General features: G+C 40.0%; 1 protein-coding gene across 1 annotated transcript in view; it reads right to left on the reverse strand.

Annotated features, from left to right (window-relative positions):
• Positions 1-12,931, reverse strand: part of DOCK4 (dedicator of cytokinesis 4) — a 312,634-nt gene that overhangs the window by 211,602 nt on the left and 88,101 nt on the right. The window contains exon 11 of the mRNA XM_006882693.1: positions 8,229-8,317. Coding sequence (XP_006882755.1) covers positions 8,229-8,317 — 89 coding nt within the window. The remainder of the gene's footprint in view (positions 1-8,228; positions 8,318-12,931) is intronic.

Raw genomic sequence — 12,931 nt, forward strand, 5'->3', positions numbered from 1 at the left:
GGGAGGAGGGTAGAGAGAATAGTGCAGCAATGAATGAATGGAAACCCAAAATCTCTGTAAATGTTTATGAAAATTAATAAAATATAGAAAAAAAATTTTGTTGCAGAGTACCGTCAAGTTGAAACCAACTCATAACTAACTCTGCAGCAGGTTTTCAGAAGCAATAAATTGCACAGGAAGAGATTGCCCATCTTTTCCCCACAGAGCAGCTGGTGACTTCAAACCACGTATGGTTAGGCTGACAGTGAAATTCCTTACTACTAATTTAGCAGAGCTCCCCACAAGTGCAATAAGCAGGACATAATACAAACCTAAATCATTCTCATGTTTAAGGAATGAATTAAGGACACAGAGAACTGTTAGAAAAGGTAGGAAGAAAGGGTTCTTGAGCTGGAAATCAAGTTGCAAAAAAAGGGGAAAGAGGTAGTGTCTGTTATCTAAGGTCCCCTCACCCCTATTTTCTCGTTTCTTTGCATGTTGTTGTTGTTGTTCTTATGAGCTATCAAATTGGAAATGCTCCTTAGCTAACCTTCCCATAGTTGTGCAGCTGGTGGATACGAACCACCTGCCTTAGAATTGGCAGCCAAAATCCCAACCACAAGGCCACCAGAGCTCCCTTTTCTTTGCATGTTGCATAATATTTGTTTCCTCTATTTTCCTGTTTCTTCGCATGCTGCATGATATATTTTTTACCATAAATTTTTTATTCAAAATTCAAGAACTGTGTTAAGAAAAAATTTCACTTCAATATTTCACATTTAAGGAATGCAGAGATTGCAAGCTTAAAAATGCCATCAAGTTACTCAGTAATTGAAAGTACATTATCCAAGGGAGCTCTGGTGGCCTAGTGGCAAGAAGTTGTGCTGCAATCCTACAGGAATGCGGTTTGAATCCACCAGGTGCTCCATTGGATAAGGAGGGACAATCTCCTCCTGTGCCAGTGGGATTCAAGTCAATGGTACACAATAAGAAAAAAAAAACCACCAAAAACATTATCTATTTGCTGCAAGAAACTCAAGTACAACAAACTCTAAAAGAAAACAAAATGCTGGCAGACTTGAATAAGTAAAATGCAGATAGAGTCTCAACACGAGAAACAGATACTAGATTTTAAACCAGTGTGGGTTACGAGACAACAATTTTCAGTAGCTGCTAATTTCTGGTGTTTCCCTCAAAATTGTGTGCATGATATTTAAAAAAAAAAATATTATGGTAATTGTAGCATCTCTATATACTGTCTATGCACCTTGTCCCAATCTTGCTTTTGTAGTTTTTTTTTTTTCTTTTCCTTTTGTTTAGTGACATGCCTGGACTATTTTGGTGGAGTCTATTTCTCTGCGGAGTAGAGTTTCAGACGCTGCTCCGCAGAGCCCAGCCCTGAGTACCAGCAGTCCACTCTGAGTGACAGCAGCAGCAGAAAGTTCTGGGGCAGTGGGGGAAAGAGAAGGTGACCACGGAATTCCACATGTGTGAGGACGTATCACCCCTTCAGAGTGGTAAGATGTGCTGGGGATGGTTGGCCAGCTGGGTAGAGATGGAGAGAGGTGCCACATTGAAAGACTGGCAGCTTGAACTCGAAAAATAACTGATACTTTGGAATGGTGGTGTTGGTTAAGAATACTGAGTATCCCATGGACTGACAGAGGGAAAATCTACCTTGTGTAGATTTTTTAAAAAGCTCAAAAGTTATGACAACTGCATGCAGTACATAATCCTGGGTTCTCTTTTCTTGTAAAAGACACTGAAGAAACTGGAAAAACAATAAGAAGTTTTCTATAGTACGATATATTAACATGACCTTCCTGATTTGAGTAATTAGAAAGCAGGTTTGTTTTAAGGAAATGCACACTGATGTAAGTAGCGGTGGCAAATCATCATGTTTGCATTTCAAGCAATTTATGGAGAAAAGTATGTGTATAGATAGACATATGCACATACACACGCACACAGGAGCACTTAAATAATTCTTAAGAATTATACTAATCATGTTTCATTAACTGACTGCATACATATGTGTCCATGAGCGCATATACAGACAGACAGAACAAGAAGCAAGGAAAGGGAGAAGGTGGCAAATGTTAACTTATGGGAAATCTGAAAGGTGTCAGGAATTCTTTGTACTGTGCCCTATCTTGCAATTATTTCCATAAATAAAATGAAGTAAAAAGAAAAAAAGCTTTAAAACACTAATAAAAGAGTATGGTTTAATAATTGGAAAATTAACAAACTACGCAAAAAGGTCACATACTATAATTCTAGCCAATGTGTGGTGCCAATAAGAATCGTTTTTAATTGAAATAATATACATAAGCAAAGTTTCTAAATGCAATGTTAAAACCCAGAAGCACTGAGAAAATCCTCTGGAATTAGAGCAGTTCAGTAACAGGGGATTAAGTGACTCCACTGGCATGTGCTGCAGATAGGACTCCTGGCCACAAAAATGTAACCTAACATTCTCAAAAGCCTCTTTCACCTAAGTCAGGTTACACCCCTCTCCTTATAAGTTGAATGCTCTTATTTAGGTCATTCTTTCTAAACTTTTAATCTTCTTTGGGTATAACAGCCAATAATAGACGCCTGTACCCTTCTACCAAAGGAAAGAGAAGATTCCAGGAATTTATCTGATTAGAAACTACTGATACCTTGTTGTTATAGCCTACATGTGGGAACTACAGGAGACAATACTGCATAAACTCAGAGGTAATATGAAATGATTTTTAAGTTTTTCTCCGGACATACAGAACCACTGAGTTTGAACCACATACTGAAGCCAATGAGTTTGAGACACTTAACTTCAAGCCTCAGTGCTGAATTTGCCTACTGAATCACACTGGCTCAGTCTTATTCCACATTCCTAGAATTCAACTGTTAATGTTTGCCAGAGGTGATATTTATAATAACCGTTTGTTCAACAAACTTAAACCAGGCTCCTTTTAATGAATATTTTTAGAATTTCAAATTTCCACAATACTGCCTTTAGATTTCTAAATTCCCACACAGTACAACTTGGGGTTCTCTAAATTACTCAGCCTGACTAACTTAACCATACCCAAAACCAAACTCATTGCTGTTGAGTTTATTCTAGCTCACGACTGTATAGTAAGAGTAGAACTGAGGGCTTCCCAGGCTGTAATCTTTATGAAAACAGATTTCCACATCTTTCTCCCATACAGCAGTTGGTAGGTTTGAACCATTCACCTCTCAGTTAGCCAGTGAGCACTAACCACTGTGAAATCAAGGTTTCAGAATTGAACCAGAAAGAGCTACTAATTTTATTATTTTTTTTCCTCTGTAAAACAGACTACTTGCACTATAATAAAGGCCTCTTTGCAAAATGAGTTTTAGTAGAAGGAGAAAATCCAGTTAACTAGAGGAATCTTTGTATCTATTAAACAGACAAGACTATAACTCCAACAGATTGGGAAACAGCAATGAAGCATGGAGTGCTTGGAAATTAGTTAGCAGATTTTGTTTCCAAAACTAATTCCAAAGTTATTCTTTTTTCAGTACCAATGACCACAGAAGAGCAGGAGATGGCAAGAAAAGCTCTACTTTGTGGAGTGAACTCAATTCCCTTGCAAATATCTGACTGCACAGCTTCTATTCAATCAACAATTAGGTGATCTAAAAAGAAAAGAGTGGAAGCCAGCCTATCTTACCACTCTGATGGCTTGAAGTTAGGCACCTCAATTTCCCATTTCAATTTCTTGTACTCTTGCTTCCCACATTATTTTCCCCCACACACACATTATTTTTCAGCCAGCCATTAGCACGTATCCCTTCTGATAATGGAATCAAACAGCAGCTGAATATCCATCCATCCACTGGTCATACAATCTCTTCCTCACAATCATCTCAAGGAGAACAGCCCAAAGGTGACACAGATAACTGTCTACTAAAAACAATGAGGAACTCTGGTGGCTCGGTCCCTGGTGAGCTGGGATCGACTAAGAAGAAGTAGCAGAAGCATGGATGGCAGGAGGAAAGGGTTTATTTGTTAAACACGTTCATCCTGAACCTGCTCTCTTTCTAACAGTCTTTGGGAGTGATGAGGCACAAGGCTGGAGTTTTCCTTGGCTGGAGTTAGTTAAAAGGAACCAGCTGGAGCTCAGAGGCAGAGAAGATAGACAGTAGCTGTGTGGGCCTGCCTCAGACCCAGGCTTTCAGGAAGCAGGATGGAGGGTGCTGGAGTCAGAGGCCAAGACAGCAGACAGGGCGTGGCAGTGGACATGGAGTACAGAAAGCATATTTTTAAAAGGCTGTCTAGGAACCCGAGCATCACAGGAGGTAGCTAAATGGAGGTGGACTCGCCAAAGGATATCTTTCATACATTTAAACAGGAATTGGGAGCATTGTATGATAATGGCTTGGTTCACTCTTTCCAAAGATGCAACAAGTAGTTCTTCATGTTAACACAAAAGCCTTAAACAGGAATTGCAACACTCAGGGATTAAGGTGCTTTGGATCTAACTTCCTGGCAAAGTCTCATCCAGGATCCCAGTAAGAGGAAGTGGGCAACCAGTCAATGAAACTGACAAAGCCTATGGACTCTGTGGAGCAAGTCTAAGTGCCTGGGGAATTGGCTAAGGAAATCCAATATGCTGTCCTCCCTTTCCAGAGTTCATATGTAGTCAGAGGGGCAAGGACTAAATTAAAGAGACCTAGGAGAGACGGAACAATCGAGTCAGCTGAAAGGTGACAGAAGAGGAAAGGACTGTTTTAATGATCTAATGGATCAATGAGTCCAAGTATATTCTTCAACAAGCCTTTAAGGGGATGAAATCAGGATTCACTCTGAGAAAATGAAGCCTTCTCTGGCAGTTGGAATCCACCGGTGGATCACGGGGAAAAAAATCAACAATCTTCTCCCAAACGATTTACAACTTCTGAAAACATGCTGGAGGGTCAGTGACGCGCTAGCTCCGATTTCATGAGAATGGGTCTGAGTTTCTGATTTAGAGAAAAGGCTAGGATCTTCTAGATGAAGGCTTTGAAGTGGAAAAACATTGCCATGGGCTAATATTTAATATTAAGTATCGAGTACTTAAGCAACAAGTCCTGTGCTAACAAGTGGCTCTGCCAACTCAAAGGCATATGGTTCAAATCTTCCAGCTGCTTGGCGAGGGAGAAATACGGTAATCTCCTTCCACACCTCTCTAAACTGAGTTGACAGCAGCACCTGCAAACCATACAGATGATTTTAAAGTTTCTAGTGCCACATTTGAAAAGCTGCACGGCATAAAATTGCTTTTAGTAATATATTTGGCCCCAAGTGTTATGTCCACGTGTTGTTGCTAATAGGTGTCACTGAATTGACTATGATTCATAGTGACCCCATGTCACTATTTGACATTCTTGTTGTACCAGTCTTTGAATCCAGTGTGTACTGTATCATTACAGCACATTCCAATTCTGGTTCTCTATTAACTATATAACAAGTTCTCGGCAGTCACCTGTTGTCATTAGCTTCTGATAAGACCCACAGGTCTAGAGTACATTTAATGATAATGATGTCAAGAAACACCATGAGGTTGAGCACAGAACTACTGGACTTGACTCAAAACCTACTAATAAATTATGCATGATAAGTTTGAAAATAGCAGCAGTGCTGTTTGTCTGAGGCCACACATAAATCATTCAGCTCATCTACAATAAATAGTACTGTCATCTTTTTAGAAAATAAGAAAGTATATGTTGTTGCTGTTGTTATGTGCCGTCGAGTCGCTTGCGACTCATAGTGACCCTATGTACAACAGCCCTAAACTCCGCTCTGTCCTGTGCCAATCGCACTGTCTCTGACACTCCCATCCCAATTATCCCAGTCACTGAATCAATCCACCTCATAGAGGGCCTTCCTCTCCTGTGCTGTCGCTCCACCCTCCCAAGCATGATGTCCCTCTCCAAGGACCGGTCCCTCCTCACAACATGTCCAAAGTATGTTAGATGGAGCCTCAGAATCTTTGCCTCCAAGGAGCCACCCGGTTTAACCCTTTCCAGGACAAATCTGTTTGTTTTCCTAGGAGTCCATGGTATTCTGAATACTCTTCTCCAGCACCACAGCTCAAAGGCATCAGTTCTCCTTCTATCCTCCCTGGACATTGTCCAACTCTCTGATGCATAACAAGAGATTGCGAAGACCATAGCCTGTATCAGACACACCTTAGTCTCCAGAGAGACACCATTGCTCTTCAGTATTTTGGAGAGGTCCCTAATAGCAGACTTTCCCACTGCAATGAGCCTTTTAACTTCCTGGCTGCTGGTGCCAAGACTGTTGACTATGGAGCCAAGCAAACTAAAGCTGTGTACAATCTCAATCTCTTCACCATCCATCCTGATGCTGCCAATTGGTCCAGTGGTGAGAATCTTTGTCTTCTTGACATTGAGCCTCAATCCATATTGTAGGCTGCAGTCCTTGACACTCTGCAGCAGGTGCTTCAGGTCCTCTTCAGTTTCAGCAAGCAGGGTTGTGTCATCCGCAGTGTGAAAAATTTAAAAAGGAAAAGACCAAACCCACTGGCATCACTTCAACTAAGTGACCTCACATCAGGCTTCACAGGCTGCAAATCTCTGCAGGAGTAGGCTTCTCATAGCAGCTGGTGGATTTGAACCACGAACTTTATTTTCCACAGATAGTGGAATTGAACCTTTTGGATGGCAGCCAATCAAAATGTATATTCTTCCACCAGGGCTATATTATAGTTATTACTTAATGTTATAATCCACTACTAATATCTTGTTCTGGTCCTTTGAGGACTCTGTTCTCAACATTAAGTGCGTCAAGTCTTTTGTTTATTAAGTGGCACATTTAGGATTTTGTCCAAAGGAAAAGACCATCAGAAACACATCACATCAAATAGCATCAGACCCAAGTTACCTCCCTGGCTCTTGGGAGAGGGAGGAGGATGCTGCCCTCATCATTCGTTACAGCAGAAGCACTCCCAGATAGTTGTGTCATGAACATGAGTAACTCTCACTGGCCTGAACTACAGCTTCCTGCCTACGGCTTCTCTCTCTGTGTGTACTGTTGTCATCTAGCAAAATGTGCACAAATCTGAAAGACAGGTGACCTGCACTGAAGTTCTGGTGCGGCTAATTGCCAGGCAAATCGGATTATAACACAAAACCACACTCAGTATCATTCTTTTAAAAACTCTTTAACTTAGAAAACAATGATTATTGGTCAAGTTGCTTATCTAATTTGATGAGGTCTTTGGTATTTATTAAACTACACAGTCGCATGGTTTATTTGCTTTAATATGGCCGAGAAGGAGGTAGAAGGAAAAAATATTCATTTAGCTCTTATCTACTGATAAAGCTATTTAAACCTGTCACCAGTCAACATATGCTATATTCACTACCATCACGTTTATCCTGACTCATATTGTCCCTCCATTGAGTTTCTGTGGTTGTAAGTCTTTACAAAAGGAGACTGTCCATCCTTCTTCTTTGGAGCACCTGGTGGATTTGAGCTATTGATCTTTTGGTTAGCATTCCACCATACAACACACTATGCCGCTGAGGCTCCTTGGCTAAATTATTCCCATGCCCATTGCCACCTATTCAATTCCACTTCATAGTGACCCTATATGATATCACAAACCCTATAACATTGTATTGTACTGCATATTATGTATTGCATTAACAATATAGAAAGTATGTAATGTACCATATGCCATATAATACCTCAGGTTCCCTCTGAAGAGTTATGCGTATTATGTTCTCTACATGATACTAAAGTTAACACTCCTCTCCTTCATAGAGTTCACTGCCAATTTCAATATATGAACTGAATCTTTGTTCTCTGAAACAATAATGTTGCTTGCTGCCCACCAGCCACAGGCAGTGAAGTGTGTTTTATTTGAATTTACTGACAAATTTCAGTTTATCAAACCAAGTTTGTACAATAGTCATGAAGCCAAGCACATCTATGATTTGGTTCTTTCAGCACTCAGTAACAACTGAGAAATCTCAAGACTTGATACCTTTGGGCAAATTCAAATCCTTTGCCTTGCATCAAACTGGAAAGAATATTTGAAAGACAAAAACAAAACAGAAAAAAAACAAACACACCAGAGTCAAAGCTATTCCCGTAGAAAGACCCACCATAAGGTTGGCAGGACTTTTTTAAAGTTAGGGAGTGACCAGACAATAAAAAGTGTTGATTATTTCCCTCTCACATAGAGCAAATAAGAAAATCTGAAGAGGGGGAAAAAAAATTTCAAACTCACCTGCATTGGAGCCAGTCAGATTATAACGTGCATTCAGCTTTTTGATGATGTTCTCATGGATTTGATACCACTCACTCTCGGTGTTGCACCTATGGAAATATTTAGACTCTTGTAAACCTTAATATTGCATGAAAACAAGATCTTAAAACACCTGCCCTTTATGTTAAAACTATAATAATGTATTTCCCAATACTTTCCCAGAAGTCTCTATCAGCCAGTAGTTGTTGGTTTTAACAGTGCACCCTAAGACCTGCAATGTCCACAAGGAGTAACGTCTGATCAGCTGTTTCATGGCAAAGGTAGCAAGGGTAAACAACTCAGACAGTTACTAAAATCCATTGCTGTAGAGTTGGAGCTGAGTCACTGCTCACCCTCTGCTGGGTTTCCAAGGCTGAAAACCGCATGGACAGAGATCACCCATCTGTCCCACTCAGTGCTTCTAGTGGATTCGAAAGGCCAGACAGGTACAGCCTTTGACCTGGCAGCACAACTCCCTCCTGACAACCCTTACAGAGCCCCTTAACTCACATTTTAGGAGTGGAGAAAATTGGCTAGTATCAAATTCAACAAGTTCAACAAAATGAAATTGAGGTTAACACCAATGGCACCTGCAAAAAGTTGGCAGGATTTACCAAAGGGTAGAGAAAGCACTCTTCTAATTTTCCACATCTGGACTAAAAGGCATCTATTCTGTCAGTTTCTAAATCTAAACATAGCCGACTTCTGTACCTCTTCCCACTCACCAGCTCATGCTATCTTTATTTGTGCTAGTGGTGTCACTCACCTGCTAGGCTCCTAAGGTTTACATCTAGGTCTGGTTCATATCTGTGCAACCTTCAGTATTGTGACAATTGGGTTTGTAACATTAAAACTATCTGCTGAATTAATGAAGGGCTACCTAGCTTTCCAGCTGGTGACTTCGCATTATTAATCTACAAATGGACTCGATACCGACTTTAACCATACTCTCTTGGAGGAACATTGACACAATCCTACCGTCAAAAGCTTTGTACTTCACAATAGATCCAGAAATGTTATTTTTGGCAATGAATATGAGCCGTCATTGCTGGCACAGTAAATTTTTTCATTGCCTGATTCCTTAAAAATGGGCAATACAAAGGGAGTTCTGGTAATCTAGTGGCAGGAAGCTGCACTGCAATCCCAGAGGTAAGCGGTTCGAATCCACCAGATGCTCTGCTGGAGAAGGAGGGACAATCTCCTCCTGTACCAGTCAGATACGCTTTGACGGCACACACACAACAAATAATAAAATAAATTTTTTTAAAAAAATGGGCAACACTGGTCCATTTCAGCTCCCAGTTGCCTAGGATATTGATCACTGATCACTGCTTCGACACCTTTCAATTGTCCTGGATTCATACTTTATACATTCTATTCCATACTGTGCTGTAATTACGTATGGATGTTTGCAACAGTTTGTTCTCATACTGAGTCCTGTCTCCTGAACTCTTCATTTCATCCATGCCATTAAGTTCCACTCATGCTACAAGGTAGATCCTCCCCAGTTGTACTGTCAGTGCCTTCTAATCTGACAGACTAATTTTCTAGCACTCTCTTATAAAACGACCTGTGACTATTAATATGGTTTTCAATGACTGAGAGACATATAACTTTAAAAATAAAAAACAGTAAAAAAGTAGGTCCTTGTCCTTAATCTTGTTCTGGAAGTGCCACTGACACCTGCCCCCTATGGGTTACTATGGTTTTGTTCTTATTAAGTGCCATCAAGTCGAACACGACTCATAGTAACCCAATGAATACAAGACTCAGACCCTGTCCTATATCTATTATCATTTCTCTAAGTTCATAGAGTTAACAGAAGCATGTTGTTTAGGAAGTGGATGCTACTTTGTTTCCAATCCTATCTTAAATCTGAGAGTTTCACTAAATACTATCCACCATAAGTAACCATTATGGCATTTGACACACTAGTGGCACAACATTCACCATCACAGCAACTACAAATTACCTCAGTAGAGCAAATTGACAGGGCAGGTCTGTACCACTTAGAAGAATGTTCATCTCAAATATAATTAATACCAGGTCCAAGGGCCCAACCAATTTGCAATACAAAGGCCCTTCACCAAGTCCTGTTGACTCTAAACAAGAGGCTTCCAGCCCATAGCTCATTGTTAGCTAAATCCAGCAAATCCTATCGCTCTCACACAATTGTGAATGAAGTAAAAAACAACCAAATAGTCCATACACAACCCTCAACAAAAACAAGAGAACCCACCTTCCTGAACAACCTCGTCACATGTCAGCCTCCAAACTAAAGACTTAGGGCCCAACCAACTTTGAGATATAAAGGCGATCCACCATGTATTTAAAATGTCAATGGCACAGTTTCCAGCACCCCAACAACAGACAAGAAAGCATATTAAGAAAAACTTAAAAGACAAGTGATGGTATACATACACCTAAAAAGAAGAGCAGTACAATATAACTAATACTAAATACTACTACTATTTTAAAAAATGAGTAAGGATGATGTAAGAATAATTGATGTCTTTGAGCTATTGTATTGGAGAAGAATACAGACTGTCAAAGGAATAAACAAATATATCTTGGAAAGGTTGAAAATGCTTCTTTGGAGGCATAGAGGATGAAGCTTCGCTTCACATACTTTGGGAATTTTGCTAGGAGAAGGTATTCCCTGGAGAGGGGCATAATGCTTGGAAAGATAGAGGATCGGCAAAGGAGAAGAAGACCCTTGACCAGATGGACTGACATAGTGACTGCTACAGAATGGACTCTAACATGCCAGGAAGTATGAGGAAGACACAGGATAAGACAGGGTTCAGATGGGTTGTTCAAAGGATCACTATGGGTGACACTCCACTAGATGGTACCTGAAAACAACAACAACTAATATTTTTGCACCAACCATTAATAATAAAGGTAAAGAAACCAACGACTGCATTTTCTGCAATCTGAAATTGATACAGTATGTCATAAGTATTGGTGATTGTAATATGACAATGAATAAAGAATACTGAAGAAAAGATGCATTTGGTGTTCATAAAGAATAATATACAACATGTTGTTGTTGTTGTGTATCATCAAGTTGGAAAGCACCTACAAGTAAGCTTCCAGCACGTTTTCAGAGGCAGTTAATCGCACAGGAGGAGGCTTCCTATCCCTCTCCCATGTCTATACCATGGACTGCCAGAAAGTAATAAATCTATCTTGGAAGATGATTCTTAGAACTGAAGATGGCTAAGCCTTTGTTTCTTATCCTTTGAGTATGTTATCAGGAAGAGTTGGTTTCTGGAGAAGGAAATTGTAGTTGGAAAAGTAGAGAATCCACAAAAATGAGGAAGGTCCTCAGTGAGGAGGCCTAGTACAGTGAGGAGGGTCAGGACTGGGCAGAAGTTCCTTCTGCTGTACCCGGGCTTGCTATGGGTCAGAATAAACCGGATAGCCCTAACACCAGCAAACTACTTTACTGTTTTGCCTCCCCAGGTAGCCTGGGAAGAATTTCCTAATGGGATGTGTTTGCAAATTTATTACAATCTTTTTATCATCCAAAAGGGCTTCCTCCCTCCCAAGGGCACTGAAAATTCAAGTTTCCAAAGCACCATCCATCAAAATGTTTCACAGATTTCTTTCCTTGTGATCTTATCTGTAGCAGATAATTCACAATTATTTGCTCACATATGCTTGATTTTGTATTTGATCACCACAGGCTTTTCCAGAAAGAACATAATGGAGGTTGCTTTTGAGCCAGTTAACAGTGGGGTATCAAAGAGAGTATGGAATCCTGGATAGCTGGCAAATTAAGATGGAATGTAATCATCCTACCTGTCCAGCTGTACGGCATCCAATTGCTATTTAGGATAGTCTACTTCCAGTTTTCTTATTTCAGCCCAGTGGGGAAGGAAAGAAGATGGCTTGATTTCTATTAGATTGTTAAGTGACTCCAGAATTCATGCTTTTAATCTACAAAACTGAATAAAATCACACGTTCTCAAGTATGTGACTGGAATATCTTCTAGGCTCAGACAGGCCTTTGTTACTGCTCTGTATTTTTCTTTTTTTTACATTTTACATTTTATATTGGTTTACATACAAAGTTCATAAAGTTCTTATAATTGTTTTTCACACCAGGTCTATCCTGGGTGAAGACTGGCTGTGGATTCTGTAACCTGAACAAAGAGAAATTTCTTGCAAATTTGGCTGAGTGAAATATCTCAGTCGTAAAAACACAAATATGGCATAATGCCACTGTTATCAAACAGAACTGACATGGGGGCTGGGGGAAAACTAAGAGGGGAGAAGTAATGTACACAGCATTGGAACAGATGAGATAGAGAACTGTATAAAAGGAACATATTATTAGGTATTATTGGCATGATAAGAGTCCAGAATAACAGCTGCATACTAAAGTGGCCTGGGGGTTGGAGGGGGGAGGTTCTGTATAACAATGAACGATTGGAAACCCAAGATCTTTATAAACTTTCATTAAACTCTCAATTTAAAAAAATCTAAAAAATATCATGATCGATTTATTAGAAAGTTACATTCTAAAGGAAGGGACAGATCTTCCTCCTCAAAAGGAAATATGGAGGAGTGCACATTGTCTTCAACAGGCACCTTACTAACACATTCTACTCAATTCATAGTTCCTTCTTCATCTGCAAGGGTGTGTTTTGGTGTCTAAAAGTATTATATTTTAGGGC

This window comes from Elephantulus edwardii, unplaced genomic scaffold (genome assembly GCF_000299155.1).
Source record: "Elephantulus edwardii isolate Elephantulus edwardi_28Jun2011 unplaced genomic scaffold, EleEdw1.0 scaffold00022, whole genome shotgun sequence".
NCBI classification, from domain to species: Eukaryota; Metazoa; Chordata; class Mammalia; order Macroscelidea; family Macroscelididae; genus Elephantulus; species Elephantulus edwardii.